This window comes from Hippichthys cyanospilos, chromosome 12, assembly GCF_059441005.1.
Source record: "Hippichthys cyanospilos isolate Australia breed blue-spotted pipefish chromosome 12, RoL_Hcya_1.0, whole genome shotgun sequence".
Lineage (NCBI taxonomy): Eukaryota > Metazoa > Chordata > Actinopteri > Syngnathiformes > Syngnathidae > Hippichthys > Hippichthys cyanospilos.
In genome coordinates this window covers 7,632,798-7,653,662 of record NC_142380.1, presented here as the reverse complement: position 1 = coordinate 7,653,662, position 20,865 = coordinate 7,632,798, and the positions used below count along the sequence as shown (strand labels likewise).

General features: G+C 39.7%; 1 protein-coding gene across 1 annotated transcript; it reads left to right on the top strand.

Annotated features, from left to right (window-relative positions):
• The first annotated feature begins 672 nt into the window (after window positions 1-672).
• LOC148414674 (FYVE and coiled-coil domain-containing protein 1-like) lies at window positions 673-18,313 on the top strand. Its single transcript, XM_088429995.1, has 18 exons — window positions 673-708; window positions 1,114-1,189; window positions 1,560-1,666; window positions 2,556-2,681; window positions 3,043-3,149; window positions 4,230-4,373; window positions 4,943-5,021; window positions 5,095-7,455; window positions 7,673-7,765; window positions 8,705-8,823; window positions 9,256-9,423; window positions 9,504-9,644; window positions 10,088-10,281; window positions 10,350-10,485; window positions 10,926-11,024; window positions 11,201-11,411; window positions 12,532-12,641; window positions 12,735-18,313. Exons 2-18 carry the CDS (start codon window positions 1,126-1,128, stop codon window positions 12,790-12,792), a joined length of 4,317 nt encoding a protein of 1,438 aa, XP_088286121.1. The 5' UTR covers window positions 673-708; window positions 1,114-1,125; the 3' UTR covers window positions 12,793-18,313.
• Window positions 18,314-20,865: the final 2,552 nt, after the last annotated feature.

The following is a 20,865-nucleotide window of genomic DNA, read 5'->3' as shown; positions in this document are numbered from 1 at the left end:
ACATCACATTTACTCAATTGAAATGAGGCACCAGATTACAAGCAATATTAAGAATGAAATATGAATTAAATGAGACCTTGATAATTATACATTTAATGTGAGTAACTCTGAATAGAAATCAAAGAGGAATTAATTAACGCATGGAAAAAAAAAACTGAAATATGAAAAATACTGTACTAGAAAAAAATTATTGAAACACACATTTATTTAGTTTCTATTCAGAGGTACTCATTAAAAGGATAATTAATAAGGGCGTGTTTATTCAATAACTAATGATATTGCTTATAAACAATTGACTCATTTCAATTGCGTAAATGTGATGTTTTTTTATGGTGTGACTTTAAAATACAGTGACTGTGATGTGTCTGTTTAAATATATTACAATACAGTAGTGCATATTTATAGTGATCAGTTTTCAATGACATTCATCACATTTGGCTTTTACTCATCCAAAAAAATAAACCAAGAAATAACACATTTATGTTTTCTTTGTATGTTTTATTTTTGTTTTGTTTTTCCAGAAACACCTTTTGGTTGTTTGTTTATGTCTCTCTACCGAACTTGAAGCCCCCTTTGAGACCCGTGCTCACTCTGGTTGGTCAACCTCACCTGTCAATCATCCAATCGTACCCGCCCCCCAGCAGGAGCAGTGTTCTTTCTAAAAACGATACATCTGTGTAGTGGCCTCTCTGGACTATTTCACATCAAGTAAGTCAAATTTTGTCATCGCCTTGGAGCTACGGTCATTTTTCTCGTCTCTCTTAATCATCACCCAAGCGCCAGTTTGACTGTTTTAACGTTTTCTGGACCCGGAAGTAGGGAGACGATAGCAGGTGCCTGCGCTATAAATAGCATTAGGAGGTCTCCTCCCCTGATGTTATGTTTAAAGAGTCTTATAAATGACATTAAAACATTAACAACTCAGTTAAAGCTTTACCAAACATGCTCTTTATTTAGTCAGTGTCGTATATAATGCAACCGGGAGAAATAAGCTAAATAAAAAGGAGTTGCTCAGTTTGCTCGACAATATTGTATTTCACGTTTCAAAAACACAGCATCGTTCTTTTGAGTTGTTTGACGTAGGTACGATTGTCTTTGAAATGTCTCTTGCAGAACTGGTCCAGAATGTCCTCTTCAGGCTCCTCGGTTGGCCAAAATCAGCTGCATAGGATCATCAAAGATCTCCGTGGTGATTTAGACTCAATCATTCTCATTAGTTTACTTTAGTGATATATTTAGTATTGTGGTTAGTGGGCGGACCGGGGCTCCTGTCATTTTGTCCAGCTCCAAACTAATCTGTGGTTTATCTGCCATTTTTACATGCATGTAGTTCTCTCAGACATTTTTGATACCTTCCAGTTATTTATAATACATGCAAATGTAATATTTCCTAAATTAAATGATTTAATGAAACCCTAACTGTTCACCTAGGCCACCCCACAAAAAGATTTCTGGCTACGCCCCTGTTCAGCAGTTTGCAGGGGACAACTGTATTTTTTTTCCCCCCACTGTATCCTCCTTTCTAATAAAACAGCAAGAATGTGTGACTTTTTTTTTAGATGCTGTGTTCCAGCTTAGTCAAGAAAACAAAGAGTATGCTGAGCCCGTGACTGACGACAGCACCAACTTGCGCAAGTTCTTCTACAAACTGGAGTACCTACTACAGGTACCATGCCCGATGAGATTTTTGTAAACCAAAGATGGGCTAACTTTTAGCACTGGTGCACCCAACTGTGTTGATGTTTTTGACTGCATCACATTTAACACTGCAGTTTTACAGATTTAATCTTATTATTAGTCGGAGTAGCAAAGATGCCTGTATTTTAGGCCATATTGACTAGTAAATGGTGACATCAGGGCAACCAAATTCTTTATACAAACTTTAAAAATGTCACTTTAACTATTTTGGTGAGAAAATGCCCCATGTACACTCATGAACACACACACATTTGTACTATACTTGTGAGGACACTACCTAGCCCTTAACCTTAACTATCGGAACAGATTGCCTAATCCTTACCCAAACCTTAAGCAACCAACTTTCATGGGGGCTCATATGCATTTTGCAGTTGGCGCTCACCTTCTTTAGACTTGCTCCGCCTACTTGCTTTTGATCGCACAGCTGGTTGGGCGTGGTCAGTAACGACTCATTTACATGAGACAGGATCACGCCCTCTATACATGTTAATTTTAGTGAGGCTTGATAAGCGCTGTAACTTTTGATCTGGAGTATTTTTTATTTATTTATTTTTGACCCTTCACACATTATTCTGGCAGTATTTTAGCCATGGGATAGCACACTCCAGGTAGTGTGATAACAAAGTAGTCATATCATTTTGAACTTTACTATGTTGTTTGACATCATCGGGCAGGAATTTCAGCTCCCTGGTGTCATCTTTTAATGCTTTCATTTTGTGAAATACCTTTGACATGAAAATCAAAAGATTGGATGACATACTGCACATAGGTTAAAAGCATATCTAAGGCATCAGAGTTAAAGTCTACGCTCCTCGGCTCTATTGATTGGCCATCAACTAGTTTGTGTGTTTTCCCAGTTTGACCTGAAGGAGAAGACAACGTTTCTTGGCCAAAGAAAAGACTACTGGGATTACTTCTGCGACTGCCTGATTAAGATCAAGGGTGCTAATGATGGCATCCGTTTTGTAAAGTCCATCCCCGAGGTAATCCCGCTCTGCTGCACACACACACAACTCTGATGGCGCATGCCGTGTGAGACAAGAATAGACGCAAATACACACAGCGTATTATCATGTAACTAATCCTTGGCTCAGTCACTTCGGACTGATTCACCCACGGCTATTCTTCTTTCCTTGGTTCCTTCCTCGGAATTCCCATCGGTGAGCTTCTCGATCAAATTTCATTGATTTCCTGATTAATTCTTGCGTCATTTATTGACGCTTGTTTGGGTCACTTGAGATTACTCTTCACTGGATTGTTTTTTTTTTGGATTATGAACAGGACGCCATTTTGTCATCCGCCGTCAAAACGGAGTTCATTTTGGTTACTTGTGTGTGTTGTCAGTTGAAAACCTCGCTGGGTAAAGGGAGGGCCTTCATTCGCTACTCGCTGGTTCACCAGCGGCTTGCCGACACACTGCAGCAGTGTCTCATCAATCAGAAAGTCACAAGGTGAGTCGTTGTTGATTTTTTCAAAGAAGCGTGACTTTCTCTTCCCAGTTCATGTCTCTGTTCTCTTTTTACGGAGTGAACCCGCAACACACTTCACTTATCACTTCTCAAACTCAAATGTGTGTGTTTCATTGGACATTTATTTTAATAAATGCAACACAAAAAAACTAAGGTTGAGCTATAAATCGATTTAATTCGATTTGTTCGTTGTCAAAGGTTTGAAATGTTGAGATTTTGCAAAACTGGCAAAATACAAGACATGTTTAAAATATGTCTTAACTTCATTGTGGCATTTAAATGGATAATGCAAGTATTTTGCCATTTTTAGCTGTTAAAAGTTAATATTTTTCTACAAGTAACATTTTTAGACACTCCTTTCGCCTAACATTTAAACCTTTGAAATGAATCTGATTTGCTTGGACTGAATATCTGGACTTCTAATAACGTAAAATAACATCTCTGGGATTAAATGAATTGATTTGAAAACTCAGTCATTTTTCACAAACAATAAATACTTTTAAAAACGTTTATTTATTTTGCTGTCAACTGAAAATGTTATCACATGTGATGACAGGTGACGACCAATCAATCTTAGTTCGGTTGATGAACGTCACATGACCAACAGGTGAGCCATGATTGGTTGTCGCTTAAGCCTTGAGCACAGGTCATGATGATCATTTTCAGTCAACAGCAAGTACAAAAATGGGTTTTTAAAGGTATTAATTGTACTTTAAAAAATTGGTTAAGAAATCAACTGACAAAATATCAACTTTTTATTGCAAAAAATGGCAAAATAAAGGGACTATTCATCTAAGCAAGTTATGTACAAGTTGTGAACCTTTCTTTAAAACCGATTTTTAAATCCGTTTCAGTCCGTCTACGCAAAATCTATAACATCAGTGCAATGGTTTTTGATTTCTTTCATTTTGAAGTTGTCTTTATTGACGTCACATTGCTGAAAACAACACAACGTTATCCCAAAATGCTATTCAGTGGCTAACTAGGGACACTAAGAAACAGTTAGCTAATTATGCTTTCATTGTTTGACATGGTTAACCTGTAACATTTTGTCATCTTTAGTGATTGGTATTACGCTCGCAGTCCCTTTCTGGACCCAAGCCTCACTTCAGACATCATAAACCACCTCTACGAGCTCAACCAGATCCAATTTGACGTTGCAGCCCGAGGTTACGATCTTGACATTGATTGGCCGGCCTTTGCCAGGTAATCGGTGCACACTTGATTTTTTTTTGTCCCGACTGACACATGACAGTTTTTAACATCTCGAAGACCGTGTTGAGCAAGGCTATCCAAACGTGCACACAATTTGAAGGTTACAAGGGACACTTTGTAATAAAGTCTTAACCAAATTTGGGGGGGGTCACGGACCCTGTAACCCTACAGATTTTGCCCCTACATCTCTACTTTCAGAACCAAAACAGAATCTATCTGTCATAGCTACTGGTATTTACAGTTATTCTGTTTATTTATTTGTTTCGAGCAGTTCACTTGACTCATGAGATATTAACTCAAATATCTTAATTGCTCCATAAAGCTGAATTTGTCCATCGCTAGAGTTAGCCATTTTTGCTTATATATTTTATCGTTATACTAAGCCATGTTTTTTTTTTTTTGTTTGTTTTTTTTACCAGTTTAGCTTTCGAAATAATTTTACAGGGACTTTAACCGATTCTAAATGTGAGATTCCACACCTGAGAAAAAATGGCAAATGTAGTGCACAAGTGCCTGAATCACTCATAAAATGTAATTTTTCCCTTTTGGTCTCATGGAAGACGGACGTTAGGAGCTGGTTCATTAGCACACTTGTGGAGACCCCCTAGTCGTTGCTCCAGCGTCAACAGTCTGCTCCAGGTATAAAGAACCACACATGAAATGCATTTTTTTTGTTTGAATGCCTAAAGGACCTTTTCCATCACCCTCATAGTCACAGGAGGTCCCAATTCCAGACTTGGGTCACCCTGGGGACCCTGTTCCAGCAGAATCAGCCCTTCACTGCATTACGGAGAATCTCCGCATCAAGCTCGAACATTCTGAGCTCAAGCAGCAAGAACTTCTTGGACAGGTGGAAGAATTAGGCAAAGAAGCTGCCGAGCTGAAAGATGTCGTGGAGAACCTCAAGGGCCAGTTGCTAGCAGCTCAGACGACCCACAATTTGCCAGACTCTTCGGAAGTCAGCATGGATGTCCGTAATCACTATCAAACGTGTTGGGAAGAAAAAAATTGTGAGCTACAGGACCGACTAGCAGCTACTGAGAACAAAAATATGGAGCTTCTCTCAAAGCTGGACGAGAGTATTAAAGAGAAGGGCAAACAAACCACCAGCTTCTGCGAATCGGCTTGGAAGATCCAAGAACTCTTGGAGAAACTCAAGTCAACGGAGGAAAAGAGGTTGGAGGCCAAGAAGGAGGCGGAGGACCGGGCCAGGCATTGTGAGCGCGTCTCTCAGGAGCTCAAACTGAGGGAGGAGGAATTGAGGGCCTGCATGGAGAAACTTTCTGACGTCAAATCCCGTGGCCTGGACGAGCGTGCCGATACCCTCAAGCGCCTGGAGGAGCTCCAGGGCGCGGTCGCCCGCATTCAGGGCGCGTTGACGTTGAAGGAGAAGGAGAGCGGGAATTTACGAGCGCAGCTTCAGAACTTACAGGCCTCGTTGGAGTGTCGAGAACGACAGGCGGAGGAACTGAGACGCAGGCTGCAGGAGGAGCGAGACGAGATCCAGCGCAGATGTAGCGATAGGGATAGCCAGAACGAAAGCCTGGAGGTTCAGCTGCTAGACTTGCGGAAAACGTTGAAAAGCAGAGAGAAAGAGCTTTCTGTCAGCTCAGAAAGAATCAAGCACTTGGAAGAACATCTGGAGAAGTTGAATGTGGAAAATGAGAGTCAGATTTCTAGACTCGATGAAAATGGTGCCTGTGAAGAAACCGTAAACCTTGAGGCTCAGTGCTGCGAACTTAAGGGTATGAACGCTGCCCTACTCCAAACGGTAAAAAAAAATGAGGACAGGATCGCAGAGATGACTCAAGGAAGGGAAACCTTGTTAGACCAGCTGGCAGCTCTGAAGGCTTCTGAGAAGCACCTGAAGAGAAGGTTGGAAGCTGCAAATCTGTGTGTGGAAGACCGTGAGAAAAAGCTTTTGGAGGAAAACCGCCATTTAGAAGAGCTTGTCCAGAAGTCTCTTCTTGAGAAAAAACAATTGGAAGATCACCAGAAGAGGGTGGAGCAGGAAAATCTCGATCTCCTTGACTTCCAGTCCTCCTTGAAAAAACAGCTTGCCGAAGCCAATGAGGAGCTGGGCTTGCTTAATGCCAAGATGTTGAATCTGGATAAGAGCCTCACAGAATGCCAAAACGGCCACGCCGAGCTGCAGATCAAATATCAGCAAATGGAGGTCAAATGTGATCTTCTGCAGGCTCGGGCGGAAGAGCTGGAGAGCAGGACCTCCGAGCAGCATGACGAGAAAGGGGCGGCGGAAAGCAACGAAAAAATGCCAAAGCATGAGGAACATTCAAGCTCTGAGACAAAAGAGGCTCCCCTCAGGCTGGTGATCGCCGAAGCTCAGCTGGAGCTCAACCTTCGGGAGGTCCATCGCCTCAGGGAGGAGGTGGTGGAGCTCAGGGCTCAGCTCCTGGCCGGGACGGAGGAGAGGATGAAAGCTCAGGCCTTCCAAGAGGTGACCGAGGCATCCAGGGAGGATCTGCGAATCTTGGCGGAGCAGCTCAAGGGCCAAGTGGAGGAGCTCAACCGGCGGCACGTGGACGAGATCCTGCGTTCTCGTGAGCGCGAGGAGGCGCTGACCCGCGAGCGGGACTGCGAGGCTCTGGCCCGGGCGGGCCTGGCCGCCGAGGTGACGGCCTGCCGGGAGGAGCTGCGCGACCTCAAGCGACGCTACGACGCCCTGTGCCTGGAGAACAGCGACTCGGGTGAGGCCCTGCACCGTGCCAACACGGAAACGGCCGAGCTGGGGGTTCGCGTGTGCATGCTGACGGCCGAGAACGAAGAAGCTCGCCTGCGATGGGAGAGCCTCTCTAGGAGGCTGGAAGAGGAGGCGGCGCAGGAGGCCAGCAGATCGGACGCACGCACGGAGCAGCTCCGCCGGGAGAACCGCCAGCTTCTTGGCAAGCTCCGGCACCAGGAGGACCTTTGGGCCGTGACGCAGAAGCTGCAGGAGGAGCTGACCAAGGCCCAGGAGGAGGCCGAGCTGTTGCAGGAGAAGAGCCGCCAGGAGATCCAGGCTCTCCGCCTGGAGCTCAGCAACCAGGCAATCAGCCACAGCAGCCAACTGCAGGTCAGACCAGCAAATAGCAACTCATTCAGTGCCTTTCATTTTCCAAACCTCCTTTAGCATAACAGTTGAAAATACATTCATAAATGAATACATTCCTAGAATTGAATGCCTAGAATTATGAAAAATATGCAAAAATACTTTTTGTACTTCTAGTAATTTCCTAGTAGCAAGACTGTCAGTCTAATAACAGTAATAATACGTTTATGTTGTCTTTCAGACTGTCAATGAAGAGTTAATGGATGAGCGGTTACAGATGATGAGTGAGCAGGAGAAAGCAGTCGAGATGGAGAAGAAACTAAAGCGTTTGGAGGTAAGAGAATGCCTTACATATCTCAATGCACATTGTTTGAGCAGTATCACGGTATATGTGTACATTTATACATATATATACTTATTAATTGAAAATATATAATTTGTTCAGCCTCGATCTTAAATATTGACAATTCATGGCTTGACTGATTTTCGTAAAAAATAAAATCAAATTGGAATATTCTTTGTTCACAAAAATAAACTGATTCTCAAAGTGACTCAACATTGTAACAACGTTGATTATATAGCTTATGTTCTAATGCTGCGTTGTTAATTTGTAATAATTGAAGTAACTGTGAAAATAATGCCTCAGGCATACCGCTACTCAGTAAGAAAAAAAATACAATACTCAATTAAAATGAAGCAATAGATTACAAGCAAATGAATTCAATATTGATTAAATGAATCCCTTAACAATGATCCATTTAATGAGTAGATTTGATAGACAGCAAAAATGAATTAGCACCTGAACAAAGATATTGTGTTGAGAGGAAAAAACAAATATTCTAAACAGATAAATAGTACTAACAGTAACAAATATTAATTACACATATCAAAAGTTAATTCTAAGTGAATGACTTCCCTTTTGTTTTCTATTTAAAGCTCAACATTGGTTAACACTCACAGAGAGTGATTGATGTAACAACAAACAAATACAATGGATCGTTGTCATCATCAAGTTTTTATGTGGAGCAATTTTTGTATTAAAAACTGTACTAAAGTCATAAAAAAAACATTTAAATCTGTCAGAAGGTCAAGATACTAGCCGTTTTCTAAATGTACTGTTGCAGTAGACTACAACCACAAAAATGAACATTTAAAAGAATTAGTCTTCTGACCATATCCCTCAAATTTGTGAGCAAACTGCAAATGTTAGCTTTGCGGGTTTTACATTTATCTTTGCATGTTGTCTCCGTGTACTTTGTGTGACTGCCGCTAGGCCGAGGTGCAAAGATGCCGGCAGCATCTGGCCGAGAAAACAATTCACATGGCCCAATGTGAAAATCTCATTCAGCAGAAAGAGGATGAGCTCACCCATCTGAGAAAGGATTTATCAAGGTGGGAAATTCTTTCCATACACTATATGTATTATCCATTATGGATACAGGTAAATCATTCAGTCCCAAAGATGTATTTATACAACTTTACAGAGTCCAGACATCCAATCCCAACTAGTTATAGACATCAGTGGTTCTCAATGTTTATATATATGATGTACCAACTGTGAATTTTTTGGGGCCCAAGTAGTCCCTCACCCCTGCAAAGCTTCTTGAGATGGAAAAAAAAAACAAGATGTAAAACTGTGCTGGAGCATCAATGTCTGATTTATTGCATTTTGGAACTGCGTTTGTTTTGGCCTATTTTACTGAGCAAATCCAAAAGATAGTTTAAGTGACATCATTTGTTTTCACGTCTGCTTTAAAATCATCACTTGTCACGGGAAAATCACAATTTCGCAGTAAGTTGCTCCACATATACTTGTTTGCAAAGGATCCAGGAGGAGCTCCATACTACTCAGCAGACATGTCAGGAGCTGAGGGACACTCTGAGACGGGTCTCGCTGGACAAACAGAACTTTGACATGAGGACGACTGCCGAACTCGACGACCTTTACCGCACCAAGGTCAACCTGGAGGAAAGGCTGGTAGAGCTCATCAGGTACACGGACGCTTAAGTCAGTCAATAATAGCCCAAATTATGTTGTGGCGTGTAATGTTTGTCGGGTCATATCGGTGTAGGGACAAAGACGTGCTGTGGCAGAAGACAGACGCGCTGGAGTTTGAGCAGAAGCTGCGGGACGAGGAAACAGAGCGTGACGTCAACTACTGCCTGGGCTGCCACTCCCCGTTTGGCTGGTGGCTCCGCAAGCACAACTGCAGGTATCACACGGTGCACTTTTATTTATTTATTTATTTTTTATGCCAATGAGCTAGGTAGCATATTTTTAAATCATTCAATTCCCGAAACATGTATTTTTAAGTATAGTCACTTCCCCTTCAGACTTCTTTCCACAATCGAGCAAATAATAAAGTAGGCAACAAAACAGATTTTAAAAATTGAAATAGATTTGGTACTTAATTACCTAAAGTAAATGATTACTTTAGGACCTAAATCAATTGCTAATGTTCTTAAGTACAAAAGTCAAGTACTAATACAATTACTTTAATACTTAACAAGAGAGTTCATAATGAAATATATATAAAGAAAGAAAGGAGAATAGAAATGATGATTTACTACCAATAAAATGAAATGCATAGTAATAAAGTAATGGATAAACAGAATAAAAAGACTTGAATGATTTGTATTTTTTATTTCCTTTTAGCTTTTGCGGCCGCGCCTTCTGCCACTATTGCCTGGCCAACGCGGCCGGCACCAGCCAGCGCTGCTGCCGGGATTGCTGCGAGCAGCGAGGCGTGGAGGTGGAGCGCCCCCCGCAGGAAGGCGCCTCCACCAGCACGCCGGGCTCCGCCTTCAGCCGCCTGCTGCAGCCGCTGAGAGCCGTAACCGGTGTCTTAGGTGAAGGAGGAGTCACTTTGCAATCGTCAAGTGTGCATAGTGCTAAATGGTTATTTCCGCCCCCCCAGGAGCGGATGAAGGCGACAAGCTTGAGGATGGGATGTTTGACATCATCACAGAAGAAGAAGTGAGCGGCGTCTCCGACCGCAACTCCTTTGCCTCTGCCTGCTCTTCTGCACATGGACAGCAGGAGGCAGCACTAGTGTGCGTATCACATTTGTTTGCCTTGGCTTCTTCTGCAAAATGCAAAACTTACAGTCACCCACAACAACAGCACAGCATGCACGTTATTATAGCTCCACCTACAATTGAGATTTTCCTCTTTCAAGCTTGCTATTTTTTGTAAATCCAAGGTTGACCTCTAACTGGCAGCATTTTGTTGCAGGGCAACCACCCAAAATGGGAGAAAGATTAGTTAAACAAGAAGTAGAAGACTATATGCTAATTTTAGCTTCTCTGGTAACAAACTATTAACCTTGTCTTTCTTTTTTTTTTTTTTACTGAGACAAATGTCTTGTGAGACACGTTTGACCACAGCACATATAATTTTCAGAATTATCTATTTAACGACATTCCCCAGTTGTATGTCTGTTTGTTCGCTGCCCTAGTGTTTTTTTTTTTTCTTCTTCTTCTGTCCTGTGCAGAAACGCCAGCACAGAAGAGGCCCCACCGGAGGACGCTGAGGACCAGCGTGGCGCTGTGCAGGATGCCGAGATCTGCCTGCTCAAGTCGGGAGAACTGACGTAAATTTTACCCTTCAATTCAAAAACATCACGTTAATTTGCTGTCTCTTTTTTTCTGTTTTGGATCAAAAAAAAGAAGTGAGAAATTATGATTTTATGTTTTGGGTCATATGAGTAAAACGTATGTTAAAACAGGAAGTGAGGCATTTACTCAAGTGGACTTTTGAACGTGTTAGGTCAGCGTCTGGCTTTGCGGTGGATGACATCTCCAGTTTTGGCGACAGCTCAAGGGAGCTCTTCATCAAATCCAGCTGTTATAGTACCGTGCCCATCGGCGCCGCCTGCCCAGGCGTCACCGTCTGCTGGACCTTTACCTCAGAACCCAAAGGCATTTCCTTCAGTGTTGTTTTCCGGGAGAGTGCGCAGACGCCGCTGGAGCAGGCCAAGGTGACATCGTGCACACAGATTATTTGTAATTGCATTTAAATATAAGACAGTATTTAGAACACAGTTTTTGTTATTGTATGTTAATTGTGATGAGTTAGTTATTTTGCCATTTTTACATGCATGCAGTATTTTTAGACACTTGATATTCTGACACAAATTATGATTATTTATTATTAAATTATTATTTATGTTTCGTATATATTGCTTGTTATAGTTGATGTATTATGTATTTCATGAAACCCTGACTGTAGATGGCATGATAACAAATGATGCTCAAATCCATGCATGCACGGTCCGCGTCATCCACCGCTGGGTGAAATTTTGCGTCACACTGGCCACCCCAAAAAAAATGTTTGAGCTACACCCCTGGTAACTTTAATAAATGAAAGGCTTGAAATAAGTGTTTTTTTTTACTTTTGCGCTTTATGTAAAAACATGAACTGAGAATTGAGCGCCCACCCACGGTCCCAAATTGATCATGAATGACAGTTCATTTGTGTTCAAGAGGGACAGGTTTCGTTTGACTGAATAGGTGTCGATTGCCATGGTTCAAGCTGCTCTCTGAGGACGAGGAGGAAGTGTAATAGGATTAGTCATGTCACGCGCCAAAAACATAACATAACACACCACCAACGCGCTACATATGCCGTCTTCAAAATAAACACACCAAATAACACATGGACGTCACACTTATCAGGCTTTAGTTTGAAGTTTTTCCTTGGAGCGTTAATGGTGCATTCAAATGCATATATATATATATATATATATATATATATATATATATATATATATATATATATATATATATATATAAAATGTTTGTGTGTGTGTTTTTGTCGAGCCTTTTTGTGAATAATTGGCCTAATTTTAGGAGCATTTTTTATATCTATGTTGTATCAATATTTTATAATATTTTTATAATATACAATTCTCTCTCTATATATATAAGTTTTCTTTTTTTTTTTTGAGCCTTGTCAATGCATGTTCACACAGTAACGCTGGCTGCGCTAAACATGGCCGCTACTGTCTTCACATTTTATGACAACACCTGGGAAGTGTTTTAATTTTGTGGGAAAGCGATGTCATACGTCTCCTTTAAACAAGTCCTGTTCTTTATCAGGTCTTGATCCCGCTGACCCGCTGCAACTCCCACAAGGAGACAATAAAGGGAGAAATGAAAGTCCGAAAAGCAGGAGAGTACATTCTCATCTTTGATAACTCCTTTTCAAGGTTTGTCGTTCGTGTGCTGGAACCGCCACTATCTTTTGGGAAGCTTATAAGAGGAAGCACGAATAACGGGCTTAAAATGCTCCCGTCATCCAGGTTCATCTCCAAGCGGGTGATGTATCATCTGTCTTTGGATGCGGGCGGCCTCCCGTGAGAGGCAGAACAAGTCATTGAGGCGATGACGCCCCGTCGCTCGCTGCAAGGTAACAACACGGATGAATGGGGAGGGCGCTTTACAAACACCACCTGATGGAAACATAGGAAGACGATGGAAAAGTAGAACGGGGGGTACTTTTTTTTGGAGAAAAAAAAAAGTTTTAGAACTAAACACTGTTATTTATGGATTGCCAGCACTTACGCTTAACATAACAGAAAAAGTGATGATTTTACACTCTTATTACTGCACAAAAACAGTTCAAGCATTTACTTTGTGGTAAAAATAAAACTGTAAAAAAACACTTTTTACATTTACTCAATTGAAATGAGGAAACTTTGTATTGAGTAAATGTTAATTAAATAAGACCTTTAAATATTAGTAGCTTTTAATACACAACAATAGTGAATTAATCAACTTTACATTATTTTTGTCAATAAGTTTTTCTTTGTGCTATTTTACACAGCTTCAATATTTTGTTTATAAGTTTATTACCTTTTGCTTTCTTTTCATAGCTAACGCTTGTTTGATTCATATTTAAATAATAATATGTTTTGTAATCCATTGCCTCATTTTAATTGAGTAGATGTGTTTTGTTTTGTTTTCCCTGAAGGACAATTGAGCTATCAATTCAGTCACATAATTGTTGTCAGAGATTGTCCAAAAGGAATGAAGATGTCCTCTCGGACCCACAAAAAAAAAAAAAAAAAATCATGGAATGGCTGAAAAACCTTAAAAACTTCCTGGCGTATCCAATCAATTTTGTGATTTGTTGCAAGGGTTTTTTATAAGTCTTTTTTTTTTTTTTTTTAAGAAGCCGCATCTTGTTCCTTGTTTGCTATTTGTGGTTAAATATTAACATTTTACGTTTTTTTTTTTTTGTCTGGTCATTTTTAATAAGACTTCTCTTACAAGTGGGAATGTTTGTAGCACATTTTTCACTTTAACTTGGGAAACGGTACCCATCACATTTCAAATAATGCTATCTGATATTTCTATGTTATCGTCTCTATTGTCCTGTATAAAATAATACGATATATCCAGCATATGTATTTGTTGTCAAATCAACTCATTGTTCATCACATTGATGAAAAGAAGAAAGTTTAATTGTGTCATTCGATTTACCAACAAATGTTGTGCAATCTGTATTTTTGATGGAACGCAATCCTACTTGAAGCCTTTACTGGAGGAGGAGTTTTCACTAATTGTCTCCAAAATATGTTCTGATTATACATTTTTCTATGCTTGCCTTTTACTACTTTCAAAAGTGAGTGGAAAATCCAATGGCGTGATGCAATCGCAAGGACATCTACAAAGATGAAGCAATATCTTACAGTATATTTCCTTCATTGTCTGATCTGAACCAATGACCTGGAGTATATGTCATGTATCATTTCTACGCTTGTTTGTTCATGCTTAAAATGTATATTTGTGTAAAATACCCTTGAAGGGTTGAAAATAAGTTAGTTCATCAAAATATGCTTGGATTTTATGGTGATTTTCAACTTGAAATTTCACTTAGAGTTTGGTCAACAAAAGAGTCTGTACAATATAAGCTAAAAACAAAGAGATGAATGTAAACATTAAGCATTTTTATAAAAGCTTCCCAACTGTCCTTTTAGGTCCTGGAAACTACATTAAAAAAAGAATAATAAAAGCAATAATAAGCCCAGTTAATTGATTAATTTATTTATTTGTAGGGAAATATGTTGTGACCATGCTTAACCCTAATATTTGTTAAAAAAAAATAAAAAATCGTGAAATTGGAACCTGCCATTGAATATCTGCAGTGTCAAGTCGGATAAATCCGTTTTTAGGATTGAATGAGTTATTAAATAATGTCCCTGCTCATGCAGCACTGGGAATGTTCCCCATGGATGATTTTAAAAGCCGGCGTAGTCCTGAACTCCGTGAACTCAGGTGTCTCGACGTTTGGTAGTTGGCAGGGCAGCACCACATGGGTCAGCTTCCTGGAAAAGGCTTTGACACGAGTCTAATCCGATCAAGGATGAATCCCGCAGGTAGAGGCTGTTCTTTAGAAGAAGCTTCCTCTTTATTGAATCCATTGACATCTCTCAAGGAGCTGGTAGATGATTGTTTGTGAGCTGGGTTAGAAGGGGTTATCATCTCTTAAAGCCAAACACAAAAGTCAAGTACTTCTTAAAAGCCTTCCATCTAGGACAGATAGCTGTCAAGCATGCCATCCAGACCACTTTGTTGGAGTTGAGACAAAAAAAAAAAAAAACAAGACTTAATATTTCTCGAGAATGGGTAGGAAGACTGGTAGATCATTTTTAGATAGGTCGGTAGAAGTGGTTATTTTAGAAAGATCTGTCCAAACCACTTTGGCATCCAGGCCCTCCAGACAACATTGAGGACTTGAAATGTCTCCACGATATATAGGTAGCCTGGTAGAGGATTGATAGTAAGGTTGGTAGAAGGGCTTATCTCTTCTTCCAGAGAAAAAGCATCTCACTAAATGTTCACATCCCTCTCAAAACCTTTTGTTCTAGTATAGATAAACATGTCGTCAATATTGAGGCATTTTCATCAGGAAACAAAAATGATCATGTTCCGAGGGTAGGTTGGATGATCTGGTAGATGATTGGTAGAACGCTAAGTTGTAAGGCGTAACACAAAAGTCAAGTCTTCCTTAATGGCCTAAAGCTATCAAGCATGCCATTCAGACCATTTTGTAGTTGTGGCCTTTTAGACTTAACATGTATCGAAAACGGGTTGGTAGATGATTGGTAGCAAGGTAGGTAGAAATGGATACTTCTAAAGTGTCTGCCCAAATCACTTTGGCGTCAAGGCCTTCCGGATAAAATATGGTACTTGTAGTGTCTCCTGGACATTTAGGTAGCCTGGTAGAAGAAGAAGAAGGTCGCAAGGTTGGTAGAAGGGCTTATCTTTTCATCCAGCGAAAAAGCTTCTCACTAAATGGTCACATCCTCCTTAAATCCCTTCCCACAGGGTTCAATAAAGCTGTTATTGTGGGCCATCCAAACCAATTTGGAGGCGAGTTATTACAGACAATAAACAAGACTTGACATAATATCTCCAGGAAAGATTTGCTGGCAGATGTTTGGTAGTTAGGATGGTAGGAGTTTTTTTTTTTTTTTCCGCTGTAAAGAGAGTCAACTGCTAGCAAATCACATCCTGATAAACGCTCTTTCCTGGGGTTCAAGACAAAGCTCGACATTTGACATCAGGGTTTTATAGCTATCATGGTAGCTAGCATGGCTTATAGCTAGCATGGTAGATGACTTTTTCGATAACTGATAACTGATTCGTAGGAGATAATTTGCTTGTGCAAAGGAGTAGGAGTTTAGAGGACAGTTGGGTGATAGTTAGCAACAGGCTAGGAGCATTTTACCTTCTTTGATTGGTTGCTTGTTCTGCTATAAATATGCTAGGACAGTGGTTCTCGACCTTTTTTTCAGTCCCTGTGAAAAATCTTTTCAGCCAAGTACGCCTTAACCAGCGCAAATCATTTTGGGGTTAAAAAAAAAAAAGGGAGAGACAAAAACATGCCATCAGTGTCTGATTTATTAAACTTTAGCCCCTTTCAACCTTCATTTGTATTGGTCCACCCCCAAAAAACAACAAAAAACCTAAAGTGTCCTGTCATGGATCATAGAAGAATTCTTTTATGAAAAAGAAATAATTATTAATAAATATTTGTTCTCAATAAAATAACCAACATAAAGGGTCAGACCTTTTCTCAAAAAGAAATAATTATAAATAAATATTTGTCCACGGAAAAATATTCAACATAAAGCATCCTGTTACAGTAGAGATCTGACACAAAAATAAATCATTAACTTAATTAATAATAAATATCCGTCCTGAAAAAAAATATTCAACACAAAGTATCAGACCTGTTCTCAAAAAGAGATCATCATAATTAAATAATTGTCCAGCGAAAAATCATCAACTTTTGGGATCGTAGTTGAAATCTGTTCTCAAAAATAAATCATTAACTTGACAGGTAACGAGAAGTGGCACATGACAAGTTGGGTCAAACCATTCTAATATGAGGGACAATCTGGCTTTTTACAATAATGAAATTGAACAACCTACTGAACACAAAATGTGTTTTACGAGCTTACATTTTCCTGAAACTATTAATTAATTCAATAACTATTTTTAAAGGATTTTTTTTTTAAATGTCTTTGTTTTATTTAAAATCTCGAGTACCCCTTGAAGTTCCTTCAAGTACCCCCAGGGGTACTAGTACCCCCATTTGAGAGCCACTGCGCTAGGATATATATTTTGACTACTATTGTGCGTACGTATATCCTCAAAAATGGTAGCAAGCTACAATGGAAATGGTGGTAGAAGGAGGATGATATTCAGCCTTATAACATATCCACAGCATCATGTGCTTTCTGAAATTGATTAAAACTGAAAATACTTTATAATTTTATACTTGTTTCTATTGCAATTTTTTTACTGACTAAAATGTCACAAATCAAATTCAGAACAACAATCTCAAGGTCTGATTGTTTTAAGCTACTTTTCTAACTGGAATGTCATATTTTTGTACACTATTCCTATTTGTATATTGCCAAATATATTGAGGAAATGTGAATTGTAAAAAGAAAAATATATTATGGAAATAAAGTTTCTCTGTACCGAAGCATGGAGCTGCCGAAGTGGAGAAAATGTTTACTTTCAAATGTGTGCAAATGTACTTGCAAATACATCTCAACGTATTCAGCGTTCAAACTGAGTTTATTCAATAACACTTTTTTTTTTAGTGCAAATACGCAATTCTTGAATCATCGCTGTTATCGATACCAAGCACCGATACCATCAGTGCTTTTGATGCACAAAATTTCCCTTAAAGGCACAGTGTGTAAGATTTTGACGCTTTTCTTTAAAAAGGAATAAATTAAAAGATTGTAAATTTCAAAAACTTGCAAATTAATGTGTTCTTACTGACCACCAGTATGTTTTAAATATAATCATATGTCTAGTTATCATTAAATTATATTACATGGAGGGTGGCACTTCTCCGCAGGCGGCCATGTTTGTTATAGCTACGGACAATGGCAAATGCAGCGCCTGCAGAACGCTATGTTTTTAGCATTGGTCCTAGATTATTCCAATAAGATAGAAAATTGAGTAAGAAAATGTTTGGTTATCAGTTTTTTTTATCTTTTTTTTAATGGTTCTGTTGTATTTCTATTATTACTATGGCGTTTCTTTCATCATTATGCAGGATGCTCACATTTATGTTAAATGTTTGAACATACTTGTAAATATGCTCAAATGTGTTTGCGAATATGTTCAAATGAGTTTTCCATCCAAAACTAATTTCCTCCACGTTTTTAGCTCCAAGCTTCCGTATTTGTGTGACTGATGACGTCGGCGCATTTTCTTTGTTACCACTTGTCGTTGTGGTAGTTTACAGAGGTCATAGGGTCATTTTAATCACTGTCCACTTGACTGTATTGAAATGTTTACATACTGATTATTTATAGTAAGATGGATGAATAAAAACGAGTTAAAGCGAGTTTCTCTGTTGTGATTTAATTATATGTTTAGTGTACATTCCTGCGCGGTTCGGTGTAGCAGTGGTTAGCACGTCCGCCTCACAGCTCAGGGACGCAAGTTCAAATCCACCTTGCTGGAGTTTGCATGTTCTCCCTGAGCCTGCTTGGGTTATCTCCTCCCACACTTCAAAAAACATGCATGGCAGATGAATGTGACTTGCTAAATTGTCCTTAGGTGTGATTGGGTGCGTGAGCGGTTGTTCGTCTCTGTGTGCCCTGCAATTGGCTGGCAACCAGTTCAGGGTGGTCCCCGCCTACTGCCCGAAGACAGCTGAGATAGGCACCAGCAGACTGTGACCCTCGTGCGGATAAGCCGCAAAAAAAATTGAGTCAAACATAAAAGATAATCAAGCTGTTTTCATGAAAGGACAGTAATTACTGTTAGGGTTTGAAAAAGATTGAAGTTAATGGCTCCGAACGATTACTTGATTGTTAAAATGATAATCAATTAGTTGTCAATTGATCGATTAATTTTGGTAGCTCTGTCTTCAACAGTTTTATTTCTCTCCCAAAATGTTCAGCTGACAAGAATTTGCTATTCAGTTCCCAGGTCATCGCAAAATCTTAAATGTCTTTAAACGTTTTCACCTTGAAAAACAAACAAACAACAAAAAACAACATGTAAACAATAAATAACTTGTGTAAATTCAAGCAAAAGAATTTCAAAGTGGCCCTCGCATCTTTCCGTTTTTCTTTATGTGGCCTCACTTGCAAAAGTTTGTTCACCCCTGTCATAATTGATAATACTTGCCTTTAAATGAGCTATATTTTCTATCTTTGATTTTGAAAATAATTGACTTGAGCTTTTCCGTCCGTGTGTGTTTTTGCTGCCTTTACAGTGCGTATTAGTGCTTGCTCTCGCTACGTGTGCGTCTTGACAGAGGCCGCTGCTGCTCCTCAGGGTTAATGATCTCATTGTAAATCATGTCACAATCACCTGTCCGTCCGCTCCGCTTCGCTTCTGTCTCCCGTGTGTGCGCATACGCTTGCGCGTGTGCGCCGCATGCTAATTGCGCCGCTCCATTCGCACACCCCCGTGCACGCAAAGTACACTTATTTTTATAGACTCCAAATGTAAGCCTCCCTGATACTTTGCTCCCGAGACAATGGAGAGCAGAGGACACCAGAAGCTGTCTTTGTTGTCGGCGTGTGCGCGGCCCCTCCTGAGGCCGAGGCGCCCCCCTGTAGTGTTAATGTCAGCCCGTGTCTGTTTGCTGTCAAACATAGAACGGCTTCAGTCACAAGTGCTGATCCACAAGCTCCCTCCGCTGCTCACTGCAGGGGTGTCCAAACTATTGCATAGCTGAGGAACAGAAAAACGGAAGGATGCAAGGGCCGACTTGAATTTTTTTTCAATAAGAATAATTCAAAACTACAACGTTAAAAATTACCAGCATTTCACTGTAACGACCTGTTTGTTGTAAATGCATTCACAGGATATTGCTGTATTAATTAATGTGAAAATAATGTAAAACTTATCCAAAAATTTACTGTGTAATCACAACAAAATTTTAAGTCTGATCTCTGTCTCCGCTTTTGTCAAAACGTGTCATACACACACACACACGCATACGCACGCATATATATATAGATGTATATCGTCAATCAATATTAATACATATATCTTTATGGATGTATAAATATACATACAGATGGTATATAATAATGTAAAATTTATCCAATAATTTACTGTGTAATCACGGCAAAATTTTAACAGTGTAATCTCTGTCTCCGCTTTTGTCAAAATGTGTCATACACACACACACACGTAGATATATATCGTCAATCAATATTAATACATATATCTTTATGAATGTATAAATATACATACATATGGTATATAATAATGTAAAACGTATCCAATAATTTACTGTGTAATCACGGCTAAATTTTAACAGTGTAATCTCTGTCTCCGCTTTTGTCAAAACGTGTCATACACACACACACACACACACACACACATACATATATATATATATATATATATATATATATATATATATATATATATATATATATATATATATATATATATATATATATATATATATATATATATAGAGAGAGAGAGAGAGAGAGAGAGAGAGAGAGAGAGATCATCAATATTAATACATATATCTTTATGAATGTATAAATATACCTACATCTGGACATATGTATGCATATGCAATCTATAGTCAGTACAATCAGACTCACAATGAATCCCTTCAGACTAGAAAGGAGCGGGGCGGGGGGTCAGAGTTGGCCACAGCCCCCCTCTTCTATGCGGAGCTAAATAGCCAAATGGCGGCTTAATAGCTGCTGTTTCCATGGCGACGGCGCCAGAGCATCGTCGGCCCGCAGCGTCTCTCTCTCCAAAGATCCTGAGTGATATTTTTAAAGTGACACAAGCCAGAGCACCGAGATTCTCCCCGGGATGTCTGCGCTTAAACATGACGGCAAAATCCAATTACGGGAACGCGCGCGCGTCCGCGCCCGCCGACGTGTCTCAATTGGACGTTGAGGGACAGCT

Excerpts from the sequence above, each read along its gene's own strand:
- LOC148414674 (XM_088429995.1), top strand. The coding sequence starts at position 1,126 with ATGTCCTCTTCAGGCTCCTCGGTTGGCCAAAATCAGCTGCATAGGATC. Across the intron at positions 5,022-5,094 it reads GCGTCAACAGTCTGCTCCAG|TCACAGGAGGTCCCAATTCC; the intron begins GTATAAAGAACC and ends TCACCCTCATAG. Across the intron at positions 9,645-10,087 it reads CTCCGCAAGCACAACTGCAG|CTTTTGCGGCCGCGCCTTCT; the intron begins GTATCACACGGT and ends ATTTCCTTTTAG.